At 53.2% G+C, this 14097-nt stretch overlaps 1 protein-coding gene across 5 annotated transcripts in view; it reads left to right on the top strand.

Moving 5' to 3' along the window:
* PIK3C2B (phosphatidylinositol-4-phosphate 3-kinase catalytic subunit type 2 beta) overlaps positions 1–14097 on the top strand; it is a 66677-nt gene that overhangs the window by 41029 nt on the left and 11551 nt on the right. For all 5 annotated transcript variants that reach the window (XR_007148121.1, XM_047840407.1, XM_047840408.1 and 2 more), the window contains 12 exons: positions 599–766; positions 1313–1424; positions 2603–2745; positions 4291–4479; positions 5677–5770; positions 5926–6020; positions 6916–7096; positions 8360–8467; positions 9086–9178; positions 9979–10108; positions 11083–11219; positions 13810–13979. Coding sequence is in view for 4 of the 5 variants with exons in the window: in XM_047840407.1 (XP_047696363.1) it covers positions 599–766; positions 1313–1424; positions 2603–2745; positions 4291–4479; positions 5677–5770; positions 5926–6020; positions 6916–7096; positions 8360–8467; positions 9086–9178; positions 9979–10108; positions 11083–11219; positions 13810–13979 (1620 nt within the window). In the remaining variant the exon portion in view is untranslated. The remainder of the gene's footprint in view (positions 1–598; positions 767–1312; positions 1425–2602; positions 2746–4290; positions 4480–5676; positions 5771–5925; positions 6021–6915; positions 7097–8359; positions 8468–9085; positions 9179–9978; positions 10109–11082; positions 11220–13809; positions 13980–14097) is intronic.

Below are 14097 nucleotides of genomic sequence, written 5' to 3'. Positions count from 1 at the left end.
TTTGAAAATGTTCTGGGGTGAGAACAAACCATCTGGTGCCCTGGGGGTTGGGAGAAGAGGGGACAGGAGAGGACAGACAGGTGGGAGGACTGTCTGGAGGAGGGTGACCTGAGGGCAAAGAACACACGGCTGCTTCTTCCTGGTTGCTTTCAGCCTGGGGAGTGGGGGAGGGACGAGGATTGTTCAGTGCAGAAGGATTCTCAAAAGGAGCAGCTTCTTGGTGACCCTCTGCAGAAATCCTAAAACAAGGGAAGGAGTATGGCTCATAGTATGGAACCTGCGATCACCTGAACTCAGGTGGCTCTGGCTACCCAAGCTCTGTCTGGTCACCATGGGGAGCCTCAGAATCAGGATGTCAGCCTCGCTGTGCTGAGAGGCTGCAAAAAGCAACATACTGTGCTTCTGGGAGCACCCCGGGGGGGGGGGGGTTGCCTCTGGTTCAGGACCCATCCTGGTTCTGCAAGAAGGCTTCCCCAGGGAGCACATCTGCTATCCCAAGAGACAGGTCAAGTTCTCGGCCTCCACTTGACTTCCTGGGCCACCTGTCCTTTGAAGCCCCAGGATGGCACCTCCTGATTTGGTTTCCTGTTCTCCCTAGGATCTGCTTCCCTGTGCAGGTGAACCGGCTGCCTCGGGAGACCCTGCTGTGTGCCACGCTCTATGCTCTGCCCATCCCCCTGCCTGGGAGCTCCTCTGAGGCCAATAAGCAGCGGCGTGTGCCCGAAGCCCTGGGCTGGGTCACTACCCCACTCTTCAATTTCAGGCAGTACGTGGTTTTCAGGGCAGCAGCGTTTTTGGCCTTGGAAAGGAAGGAGGGGGATAGAGAGAGGGGCCGCACTGACCAATGCCCCTTGGGAGGGTTGGCCACTTGGGGCTCACCAACAGAGCCCAAAGGGCCGTGGCCCTGGTGGAGGGGAGCAAGGCACGGGACTAGAGACCAGGACAGTTCATGTAACCAAGAGCTTTCTGGGCAGGACTTGGCGGCACAGGAGGGTTGTGCGGGGGGGCATGGAAATGTAGTGCTCCAGTAATGTGTTATCCGGTGCTGTCATTGGAGGGGCCTCAGAGGTCATCTAGTCGAACTCTCTGCTTCATGGGGCATCCCAACTACCAGGTCATCCAGAGGCTTCCTGGAAGGGGTGTGCTTTTTTAGGACCTAGAAGAAGGAAAAGCCTATGGTCTTAAGGAGAGAATGACAGAAAGGAGTTGGGGGATAGCTTCAAAGGCAGATTTTTGGATGGGGGGAGCAGGAGGAAAACCACCTCCTTTGCCATTGCATTTGTTGGCTTATCCCCCACTCCATCCTCCTTAGAGTCCTGACCTGTGGTCGGAAGCTTCTGGGCTTATGGCCAGCAACACAGGAAAACCCCAGTGCCCGTTGGAGCGCGCCTAATTTCCACCAGCCAGATAGCGTCATCCTGCAGGTGAGACTCCAGCCCCGGGGCCCTCCGTCCTACCCACTGCTCAGGACTGCTCAAGAGTCAGCTCCATACTTTCTACCTTCAGGTTTGGGCTAGAATGGTAAGAGAAAGAGCTGGGCCATTGGGCACAGGATGGCGATGCGATCAAAGCAGCTGGGTGAATGTGGTTGGACCGGCAGTCCCGGAGTGGGAGAGTTCTGTGGAATCTGTGTGCCGTCTCCTGGAGGTCAACTTGGACTTCAAGGAGCCTGAAGGCAGGGGCCTGAGCACCCACCCCCAGCCAGAGCTCAGTGTTGAACCCTCATGTTGCTGAGTCTGTTAAATCTGAGCTGTTCCCCCTTGGAGCCTGAGGGGAAGCCCTCCGGGAGTCCCTCAGTGCTCTACAGGGTAGACCCATTCTCTGTGGAGAGGAGGAGGGGGTGGTTAAGCCCAAAGCCTATTTACCGGCTTCTGGCTCCCTTTTATGATCACGAGATGCTTGGGTACGGAATATGGAACATCAAAGTGGATATAGAATGAAATAGAAAGAGAGTGGAAGCTCCAGAGGCAGGCATCTTTGTCTATCTTAACTAACTGTACTCAATGCCCAGGACCTAGAAAAATGCTTGGCACATATCAGGGGTCAATAAACATCTGTCGAAGGAGGGAACGTAGAACTCTTTTTGAGAACCGGCTCACTCAGCTCTGATACCCAGTTTCGGAGGATGGGCACCGGGTAGCATGGAGCAAGGGGACTCAGGATCACAGGGTTTAGAGTTGGTAGGGCCCTCACCGGGCGTGTGGTCCCACCTCCCATCAGGCAGCAGTGTGGTTCCAGGGCTCCTGAAGGCTCCCTAGCGTTGGCTTGGAGGGTCCCGCTGGCTCAACCTGGTGACAGTTCTGTTCAAAGTTCTGGTCTGGGGCCAGTCCCCCCCCCCCCCCCCAATACATCTCAGCCCAACCTCTTTCTCAGTTTCCCATTTTTCTCCCTCTCTCTGTTTTCTCACTTTTTTGCCGGAAGGGACTTTAAGGACCGCCAAGTCCATCAGCATTATTTTATAGACAAAGAACCTGCAGGGAAGGGGAGGTGGGGGAGAAGGGCAGGACCCCCGTGTGCGACAGAGAAGCTGGAGACCCGGGAGGTGGCATTCCTCACTCACCTGCCTGTCCTCTCTCCTCGCTTCTCTGATGCCATCTTCCAGATTGACTTCCCCACCTCAGCCTTCGACATCAAGTTCACCAGCCCCCCTGGAGACAAGTTCAGCCCCCGCTATGAGTTTGGCAGCCTCCGGGAGGAAGACCAGCGTGTGCTTAAGAACATCATGCAGAAGGAGTCCTTGTACTGGTGGGTCCTGGGGTCTTCCCCATGTGTGGCTCAGGCTCTGTTCTATCCGACCTCTCACCTGCCAGCTCAGGTTCCTGCCTTGGGAGCGGAGGTGGAATGGAGTGGGCATTGCCCCTGGGCAGGAAGCAGGAGGGGGAGGGCTCTGCTGAGGGCAATCTCCAGGCTTTTTTTCATGAGCTGACACTAGGCAGAATGGAGAGGCCAGGGTCAGGAAATTAGATCTAGGAATGCCCATCCCCACCGTGGGGGCCTGGCTCAGACTCAGTCCTCTGGCCCAGAGGACCAGAGCTTTGCCCCACGCCCCAGATATGCTGTCTACTACCTGTTGTATCCATGGGGGCAGCTGGCTCCTGCCCTCACCACCCTGCCTCCTCCTGCCCCTTCCACACCCACAGCCTTTGCATTTCTCTGGCCCTGCCGCTTTCCAAAAAGGATCGGGTGTCAGGGCAAGCTGGCAGCTCTCAGGGGTGAGTGAGTCCAAGCTGATGTCATCCCTGGGGCTGCTTTTCTCACTAGGATTGGAGGGGGTCGGGTGAGGAAGCCAGAGCTGGATTTGCTGGTAGGATGGGGCTCCCGCCCTGCCTGCTCTCCCCGTGTACCTCTCTGGCTCCTGCATGGCCCTAAGGCATGTCTGTAGGGGGAGGGTCGGGGGACAAGGAGACAGGGCTCATCTCATGTCCCACCCAGGGAGCCAGAGTAGCTGAGTGACTAGAGACCCTCCCCACCCCCACTCCTCTGCTGACCCCTTGCTTCATTAGCCCCTCAGCTCCTCTCTCCCATTAGACACCTGATCTCAGGCAAGGCTTAATTAGCTGTGGGTTCTATCAAACCTCCAGCTGGCCCCAGGAAAGCCCCAGAGGCTTCACAGCCATCCAGACCCTGACGTGTGGGGACCACTGCCCTCTGGTGGCTCAACTTGGGAGTGATGTTCTAAGGGCATCCACAGGAGGGTAGCAAATTTGGTGCCCTTGGCCTTTGTCTGTCTGACTGAGAGACGTCCCGAAATGTCAGGATCAAAGATCCTGGCCCCAGTTCCCAATCTTTGCTTCACACATTGCAATCACCCTAGGGATCTCTTGAAATGTTATTTATTTATTTATTTATTTTCGAGAGAGACAGAGAGAACGTGAGCAGGGCAGGGGCAGAGAGAGAGGGAGAACGAGAATCCCAAGCAGGCTCCATGCTGTCAGCACAGAGCCCAACGCGGGGCTCGAACTCCCGAAACCGTGAGATCATGACCTGAGCCGAAATCAAGAGTTGGACACTTAACCGACTGAGCCACCCAGGCACCCCTAGGGATCTTTTGAAAATACCGACGCCTGGTTTCCCCAGATGCCTGGTTTCCCCAGGCGTTCTGACTCAGCTGGTGTTCCCTGTGGCCCAGGCATGGGGACTTCACAAAATTCCCCAGGTGGCTGTAATGTGCAGCAAGGTGGGGGGACCTCTGAATGGGAGAATGTGTAGCATTCTCTTGGAGAGTAAGTAACCCTACCCTCTGGCTGAAGGTGTTCTCTCTCACCTCCTCCCCTAACACCCCCACGGCAGGCTCACTGATGCTGACAAGAAGCGCCTGTGGGAGAAGCGATACTATTGCCACTCGGAGGTGAGCTCACTCCCCCTGGTGCTCGCCAGCGCCCCCAGCTGGGAGTGGGCTTGCCTGCCCGACATCTATGCTCTCCTGAAGCAGTGGACCCACATGAACCACCAGGATGCCCTGGGGCTCCTGCATGCCACGTGAGTTGTAACACCCACCTCTCCTGACCATGTGTCCTTCCAGAAGCCGGGGCTTAGCCCTGCCCATTGCTAACCTGAGCCAGCCCTGGGGAAAATGGTAAAGTGGGCTAGGAAATTCAGGGCTCTTTCACTTCTCCTTTTTTGCTTTTTCTTTGTCTCATTTCCCCGCAGCGTTCTATTGTGAACATTTTTCAAGCATGCTACAGAACTGAAAAATTTGCAGTGAGCATCCATGGACCCGCCACCTAGATTCTGACCGTTTTCACTCTTTGCTATATTTGTTTTATTGCGTATCCAACCATCAATCCATCTTCTTTTGTAATACATTTCAGTCTAAGCTGCAGACATCCTCCTTCCCTCCCAGATACTCCAGCATATCTATATCATTTAACTAGGACTCAGTATTTGTTTTTTTCTTTTGAGGCCAAATTTACATACAAGGAAATGCCTGAGCCTTAACCTGTACACTTGCTGTTGATAGGCGCACACACACCCGTGTGTAACCCAAACCTTACCACTTAGTTCAACTTAGTTCAACTTTAAAGTCCTCTCTCCCTCTTTCCCAGAAGGGTCCTCTGGGGACACGTGCCTCCCAGTATCAGACCCCTGGGCTGCCTTTTCCAGATGGTCCCCAGTGTTCTTGGCTTCTTTCGTGCTGCTCTTAGTAATTAAAATGTACCCGATCCATGTGTCTTGCCTTCAGGACTTTTTGAGGCAACGTTTTTGCTAATCTCTGCTAAACTAAATTCTGCCAAGGGGGTACTGGCTTACATGAAACTCTGTGATTCTCCGTTCTTCGCCTGGCCGGTTTTGCATTAAAGGATGGTGCCAAGAAGACACAATCATGCTTTAATCCACACAGGGGCTCTCTGATGACGGGAATTTCTGGCACAGGGGGAGTTAAGGAGACGATCTTCAGGAATGGGGTTGAAGACCTTGTCCGGTTTTCTTTAAGTCCTACCAGGAATGATGGTGGCCACCCTCCTGTTTCCCCAGCGGCCCCATGCCGGCTCTGACCAGGAGACAGGGCCGTTCTCAAGGGTTGCTCTCCAGACAAGGTGCTGAGGATTGCAGATTCCGAGAGGCCTTGCCTTCTCTCCACCTGTGTCTCTGAAGCCCCGGTGTGAGGGTGCTTGCTCGCTCCTGTGTCGCAGCACCCGCGACTGGGTCGTCAGAGTGCTGGGCTCTGTTTTGTAGCTTCCCGGACCAGGAGGTGCGTCGTATGGCCGTCCAGTGGATCGGCTCGCTGTCGGATGCTGAACTCCTCGACTACTTGCCGCAGCTCGTGCAGGTGGGCAGACCGACCTTCCCTCCAGTTCTGATGATCCCTTCCCCAGGCCCCACGTCAGTCTGCTTTGTCCTTGTGGGACCCAGGGTCCCCAGGATAGTGGCAGGTGTAGACTGAGGACAGTCAATACATCGTCCTACTCCCGTTCCCCTCCACAGGCCCTGAAGTATGAGTGCTACCTGGACAGCCCCTTGGTGCGATTCCTCCTGAAACGAGCCGTCTCGGACTTGAGAGTGACCCATTACTTCTTCTGGTAAGACCGTGTGTGGAGGTGGGAGGCAGACCTGCATCTTTCACTCGGGAGTGTGTTACTCTTAGGTGTGCAAGGGCGGGGAGCTAAGCCGTCTGGGTCCCCGTGTGTTGCTAACTTACTATGTGGCCACGGGCTAGCACCTTTTTCCTTGGTAGGGGGAAGGGGGTCTCAGTCCCAAGGGCACAGCGAGGATCATCCCTGGCCCTCCCTTCCACCCACACATGGCAGAAATATAAAGGGGGTGCCTGGGTGGCTCAGTCGGTGAAGCGTCTGACTTCAGCTCAGGTCACGATCTCGCGGTTCATGAGTTCAAGCCCCGCGTCGGGCTCTGTGCTGTCAGCTCAGAGCCTGGAGCCTGTTTCGGATTCTGTGTCTCCCCCTCTCTATCTGCCCCTCCCCCGATTTCGCTCTGTCTCTCAAAAATGAATAAAAACTTCAAAAAAAATTAAAAGAAAAAAAAGAAAAAGAAATATAAAGGAGAGGGGTGCCTGGGTGGCTCAGTCGGTGAAGTGTCCGACTTCAGCTAAGGTCGTGATCTCACAGTTCGTGGGTTCGAGCCCCGCACTGGGCTCTCTGCTGTCAGCACAGAGCCCGCTTCGGATCTTCTGTCTCCCTCTATCTGCCTCCCCGACTCTCTCTCTCTCTCAAAAATAAACAAACATTTAGAAAAATACATATAAAGGAGAAATGAAATGCCGGGGGGCTTTGAGCTCTAATAAAGGCAAAGTGGACACAGACTGGGATGCTGATGAACACTTCTGTATGAGTGCAGAGTCTATTTTCCTCCCAGCTTTGGGGTGGGTTTTCCGGGGAGCTGGATCTGACCCCATCCCCCCCATTACACACCCTTACCTTTGATCCCCAGTCCTGACTCCCCACTCCCTTTGCCTTGCAGGTTGCTGAAGGATGGCCTCAAGGACTCTCAGTTCAGCATCCGCTACCAATATCTGCTGGCAGCCTTGTTGTGCTGCTGTGGCAAGGGTCTGAGAGAGGAATTTAACCGCCAGTGCTGGCTTGTCAACACCCTGGCTAAGCTGGCCCAGCAGGTCCGAGAGGCTGCCCCGTCTGCACGGCAGGTGAGTGGGGTGGGGCTGCCTCTACCCATTTCTGGTCCCCGTCTTTTGTCACTAGTCATTAACTCCTTAGAAATCCTGGCCAGCAGGATGGTACTTGACCATCTGTGATTTAGGGACTGGAAGGAGGTGCCTCTGCCTCTAACCTACAGGCCACAAAATTGACAGTCTGCAAACTGGATACAGCCCACGGATGTGTTTTGTTTGGCCTGCAAAGTATTCCTTTTTTTTTTTTTATTTTTTTTTATTTTTAGGACAGAGAGAGACAGAGCATGAACGGGGGAGGGGCAGAGAGAGAGGGAGACACAGAATCGGAAACAGGCTCCAGGCTCCGAGCCATCAGCCCAGAGCCTGACGCGGGGCTCGAACTCACGGACCGCGAGATGGTGACCTGGCTGAAGTCGGACGCTTAACCGACTGCGCCACCCAGGCGCCCCAAAGTATTCCATTTTTATTTAACGGCTTGCCTTAAAGGCTAAGCACATTTGTGTAAGTTGTTCACTGCACAAGAGCACCCAGCCAGAGAGGGCAAGTGTGGGCTGAAATCTAGTCTTACTTTGTTCACAGTGCTATGAGGTGTAGCTCGGGGCCGCCACTACCCAGAGCAGGGACCTTTATCTGTTTGTACAACCGGGCTGTGTTAGGCCAACAGTGTTCCTGGATGCTAACATTTAAAAATTGGGAGAATTTAGGGGCGCCTGGGTGGCTCAGTCGGCTAAGCATCCGACTTCTGCCGAGGTCACGATCTCATGGTCCGTGAGTTCGAGCCCCGCGTCGGGCTCTGTGCTGACAGCTCAGAGCCTGGAGCCTGCTTTGGATTCTGTGTCTCCCTCTCTCTCTCTGCTTCTCCCCCGTTCATGCTCTGTCTCTGTCTCAAAAATAAATAAACATTTAAAAAAAAAATAAAAATAAAAATTGGGAGAATTTAAAGTCCAGATTGCCGGCTTTTCTTGGCAACAGCCTGAGCAGCACCACCCCCTTGAGATGCACCTGCTCTCTCAGTTATTGTAGCCTGCCTCACACTGTTGTGTCATCTGCCTCGCTTCTGTAGCTGTCTGGGCTTGCTGCCCACGCGCTGTCCCAGGCACGACACCCCAGGCTGGGGTGCTTTTCCTTCTTCACGGTCTCCTGGGGGGTGTCCGCACTTCTCAGATGGCGGTTTTCATACCAACCACTATACGGCGCCCACCTCTGGGAGGGGCCTGGTTCCTAGGGGAGCTTACGGGCACCCCTCTGACCCCTGCTCTTTCCCCCCCTCCCTCTCAGGGGATCCTCCGCACGGGCCTGGAGGAGGTGAGGCAGTTCTTTGCCCTCAACGGCTCCTGCCGCCTGCCACTCAGCCCTAGTCTGCTGGTTAAGGGCATCGTGCCCAGGGTGAGTGACTGGTGGGTTTGGGGCTCTTGGAGCAGGGAGGGCTCGTGGAGGCGAGGCCCTCCCACCCTGGTTATTGACAGATAGGAGGGAAGAAAGGCATATCGGGGCCACTTCTCGGCCCTCGCACGTACGGACTTTTGTCTGACAGCCGCGCAGGCTGGAGGAATTGGGTCGGGGGCTGATGACGCTGCGTTTAAGTCCAGGCTGGTGATAATGACAGCAGCTGTCCTCCGTCACTGCCGAGTACCGCCTTGTGCCCACGCTGTTCTGAGTGCTTTACGCTGGTTATCTCATTTTACCCTCACACCCCTTACGAAGTTGGTACTGCTGTGAGCCCCATCTTACAGAGGCGTAAGACTGAGGTATAGATGGGAGTCACGTACTAGTAGGTTGTCTGCCGAAGGGATGGGAGCGTGGATGTCAGGGCCGAGGCCGTAACTAACCAAAGCAGGGCAGTGGACCCAGCGGCGGTGGGGGCGGGGGGTGGAAGGAAGGAGTGTGGGCTCCCGAGAAACCCGGCACAAACAACGAGCAGGCCAACGGGCAGCAGCTGGACCCACGATGCTGAGGCCATTTTCCTTCGTGACCCCCCCGTCACTACTCTGTCTCCCGTGGCAGGACTGTTCCTACTTCAACTCCAACGCCGTCCCCCTCAAGCTCTCCTTCCAAAACGTGGATCCCCTGGGTGAGAACATCCGTGTCATCTTCAAGGTGAGGACACTTCTCAAGCCTGGGGGGATGAAGGTGGTAGAGGGAAGGGGAGAAAGGGGGTCGAAGGGTGTCAGGAGCCCCAGGGCAGTTCTCATCTCTTACCGGGTGCTACCATTTTCACATGTGGAAGACTATCAGGTGACAAAGGAGATAGACTAATTCTGCGTGGGCGCCGCGGGCCAGGAACAGAATGTTGGCAGGTGGAATGAGGCAACTGGCTGCTCCGTGTACCAAAAGAAGAGCTCTCTAGGGGGCAGGGCTGTCCCGACAGTGAATGGATGCAGTGGTGATCTGCTTGTACCCGAGGGCATGCAAGCAGAGGCTGAATCACTGCACCACAGCAAGGTTGAAAAGGAAATTAAGATAACAGGTGCAGGTTGGACTAGATGAACCCTCGGGTCCTTTCTACCGGGTGCATCCATACAGCTGAGAAGTAAATGATAGTCGGAGAGCAGATAATCTAGAGGGGGAGGTGAAATGCATGTATGCGACTTTGTAACTTACTTATTGGCCGTGTGTAAGTTCCACACCCAAGGTATAAATGCTCCAATTTAAAAAAGGCTTGATGATCAGGAATTTGAATTCAGGTGGGGATGTGGGATTGAAGAAAGAGCCGAAACATCACGTGGGCAAATGTGATTACTGACCCATCTCTGGTCGGTTGAGCTGGTGTGAGGTGAGACGGGAGGTGGGAAAACCGGACGGTCCCCTGTCACTGTTTGGGCCAATGTGGTTCTCTTGGGGGGTCTGGGAGCCGGGGGAGGCAGTGGAGATGAGCTCTGGTCATTTTCTTCCTCCAGTGCGGGGACGACCTTCGCCAGGACATGCTAACCCTGCAGATGATTCGCATCATGAGCAAGATCTGGGTCCAAGAGGGGCTGGATATGCGCATGGTCATTTTCCGCTGCTTCTCCACTGGCCGGGGGAGAGGTCAGTTTGGGAGTGGGTGGAGGGCACCCCTTTGCTTACTGGCCTTCTGCCCGTCCCCCAGCACGAATTGTGTACTTCTCCAGAAAAATAAAAAGGGCAAAATTATTTCAATAGAAGCTGTGGGGATGGCATTAAAAAAAGGAAGGCACGGCAGAACGAGAAACTGGAATAAAATAAAACAGACTGGCAGACATAACAGCCAACCTATTGTGTAGACTTTGGGTTCTGATTCAAACCAACCAACCATAGAGAGGGATTTTTTTGAAACGATAGGGGGGAATTCAAATATAGACTGACTTAGGGTAAAGAATGATCGTTAATTTTTTGGATGTGCTAATGGCATGGTGGTTATGTCCTTGTTAGTTGTACTTGAAATATTTATGAGTGAAATGACAGGTCTGGGATTCGTAACAGGGCACCTGTCTGGCTCAGTGGGTAGAGCGTGCAACTTCTGATCTCAGGGTTGTGAGTTCAAGCCCCACATTGGGCGCAGAGCTTACTTTGAAGAAGGAAAAATAAAAAACCTCCAAGAAGGAGGGAAAAAGCAGGGTTGGGTGGGTGAAATAGGTGAAACAAGATTAGCAAAATGTTGATAATTTTTGAGGTTGGGTGATGGTTATGTGTGAATTCATGATACCTTTCTCTATTCATACGTGTGTGTATGTAACATGTTCATACATATATATGAATAATTATTCTTGAACATGATTCGCATATTCCCATAGTGAAAGTTAGTTCATAGCCGCTGCTCTTTTTTTGTTTCTAAGGGAGACCAAAGAGTCCCAGGGACCCAGTGTGGACAATGAGGCTTGGGGAATGGTATTCCTCCTAGTGCTATCCTTTTCCCCTTATTATCAGCCTTTGTCCAAATATCCTAGAGCCTAATTTACAGGGAAGCATCCAGCGAGGCTCCTGTGGTTCTCTCCCCACGGTCCCCTTCGCTCTCAGTGCCCTACCCGTGCTTTCTCTCCCAGGGATGGTGGAGATGATCCCCAATGCTGAGACGCTGCGCAAGATCCAGGTGGAGCACGGGGTGACCGGTTCCTTCAAGGACCGGCCCCTGGCAGACTGGCTGCAGAAACACAACCCCGGGGAGGACGAGTATGAGAAGGTAGGGTTGCGGGTAGGGGCGAGGCAGGGTGGGGTGCGCCCGCCTCGGGCACATTGCTGTGTTAATGCAAGACCTGCACACGCACAGAGGAGACGGCTCAGCTGTGCCGGGAGGAAAGAATCTGTCCCCTGAGCCACTGGAATGCTTCTCCTTCTGTTCTTCTATCTTCTCCTTCTGTGGCTATCCTCTGCTTGATGTCAGAGCTTGTTTTTTTTTAAAATAAAGTATAAACCGCTCATGTCACTTCCCTGTGTCTGAAAAGGTAAGTCCAGCTTCCGTAGCCCGCTATACAAAGCCTTTGGTGATCCCGCCCCGCCTGCCCCTACCGTATCATCCACCATACCTCCTCTCTTATGGTAACTTATGTCCCAGCCATGTGTTCCCTTCCCTATTCCTCAAAACGCACCCTCTCTACGTTGCCACATTCCAGATCCTCTACCCTTGGAGAGGAGCAATATGGATTTTTTCCTCCCGCCCCTCCATCCCGTATGCTATTTATTAGTAACGTACATTTTTCAGGTATTAAATGGCCACCACGCAGAGGCACCGTGCTTGGTGCTGGAATTATGATTTCTTCTGGCCGATGTAATAAAAAGTCAAAAAAAAAACCATGATAGAAGTACGTACAGCAAGAATACACAGAGAAACCAACTCTGTGTCTTTGTGTTTAATATCAGTCTTTCAAAGGTAGCCTCTCAGCTCTTCTAGGCTTTCTGCTAGAATAGTGCCGGTGGTCTCTTCTGATGACTTCCAGTAGGAAAGAGCTGAGAGCTGTTTGTCTCCTGGCCACTCAGCAAAGAGAGTGTCCCACAGCCTTCAAGTGAAAGCCCCTTAAATCAGGAGAGCGCCCTTGACCTGGTGAGATTTCCTGCAGTCATACTCCGCATGACTCCGGTGGTGACACTCGAGTCACTTACCCATGGGCATATCACTATTTTGTGAGTCAAGATAGGATGCATTTGGGGTAGAAGGAATATCTGTGGCGGGAAAACAAGCTGATAGACATGAAGGTCCAGACTGGGAGGTGACGGGTTGTGTTCCTTCTTGAGAGGTTTGTCTTCAGTCATCTATTTCCCTTTCCTAGGAATAGTCTTTTTCTTCCAGAAGGCGCATTCTGTGATTTTATAGATTTTCTGTTCTTAGATTCCTGTGGATTAGTCACCTGGTTCAATTAGACAAGTGGCAGGAGTTTCTGGTGGCTAGTTTTTTTTTTTTTTATTAATATATTTTTCTAAGTTTTTATTTATTTGACAGAGAGAGGGAGGAAGGGAAGGGCAGAAGGGAGGGGCAGAGAGAGGGAGAGAGAGAATCCTAAGCAGGCTCTGCACTGTCAGTGCAAAGCCCAATGTGGGGTTCGAACTCTCCAACCGTGAAATCATGACCTGAACTGAAACCAAGAGTCGGACGCTTAACCAACTGAGCCACCCAGGCACCCCCCTGTGTGGCTAGTTTTGAAACAGGCCTTGTGGATGGCCAAGAAGCTGCAGGGAGAGAAGACCCCCAAAACCCTGGGGAGAGAAAAGAGTGAGCATTGAGTGAACAGTGATAGCAAGTGGGGCTGTTGGGGCTCAGTGGGGGGGGGTGTGGGGGGGGTTTGTGGGAACTGGTAGGGCCTGGGACTCAAGGCCCTGAAGGATGAGTGGAAGTTTGCAGGAAGAGGCTGCTGGGGGTGGGGGGTGGGGGCGGCACACATTCCCTATTTGGAAAGCTTTCTCTCATTCTCAAGTCTGTACATTCCTCATTGGCTATGACAGTTTTTACCCTCTGCTGATGGGTCTTTCTTGATTTCTTAAGAATTCTATGAACCACACAAAGAGGATTCATAGGGTGAAAGGTATCCGTGTGCTAATTCCGTTATTTTTACCTCTTGGAAAGACAAATAAGGGGACGGAGGCTGACCTGATCACATAAGGTGGACCGAACCCCTTAGCCCCTCTCCCCCTGCTTTAAACTTCAAAATATCCTCACGCAGTTTACCGACTAGAGATGTCCGATTTTCAAGTGTAAAACACCCCTAGGAGTGTTGAGCTGGCTCAGCTCTTCTTTGGTGTGAAATGACTTCAATTAGATTAGTGCTGAGCTGCTGCCAGTAACTGTGGGTAAGGGAGGTGTCTGTGAGGCAGGGGGAAGCCTGGAAGAATTCTGAGCAGGGTCAGGAATGGACCCTTGAGTTGACTGCCTCAGCGCTCTGCTGGAGTCGAGATGGTCACAGCCGTTTGGGAACGTCGTAAGCATTAGTCTTCCTATCTAACAAGGTCTCTTCCGTCTGGGCTGGTCAAGTCTGGGCTCCAGACGAGCTCATGGGCTTTCCAACCAGTGTCCCTAGGAGAAACAAAGGTGCAGAAGAAGGTGAATTGCAGATCAAGTGGCGGAGATATACTTACAAGCCCTCTGTCTCCTTATGCCCGTAAGACAGGAGAGAACTTTCTATGTGCCTGAGTGTGTATGTCCATACACGATGAAGGCTGAACGGGCAGGTGTGAGGTGCCGTGGGGGCTCACGAGGGCCGAATTCAGTCTGGCTTTGGCCCCTGGAGTCCCTCGGATCCGGCTTTATGTCCTGCCCTCCCATCTGCCTGCCTTCCTCCCAGGCTGTGGAGAACTTCATCTACTCCTGTGCTGGCTGCTGCGTGGCCACGTACGTCTTGGGCATCTGTGACCGGCACAATGACAATATCATGCTGAAGACCACGGGCCACATGTTCCACATAGATTTTGGCCGCTTCCTGGGCCATGCACAGATGTTTGGCAACATCAAGCGGTAAGTGGTCTCCTGAAGCCAGGCTGTGTGCGTAGGGCAGGGAGGTCAGTAGAAATGGTTCAGCACTGAACACAAGCCTGTAACGGAAGGGGCTGTCCTTCAGTCCCTGAGCTGAGCA

The sequence above is a fragment of the Prionailurus viverrinus genome, chromosome F1 (assembly GCF_022837055.1).
Source record: "Prionailurus viverrinus isolate Anna chromosome F1, UM_Priviv_1.0, whole genome shotgun sequence".
NCBI classification, from domain to species: Eukaryota; Metazoa; Chordata; class Mammalia; order Carnivora; family Felidae; genus Prionailurus; species Prionailurus viverrinus.
The sequence above is the reverse complement of the archived record's forward strand: the minus strand, read 5'-3'. Positions and strand labels throughout refer to the sequence as shown.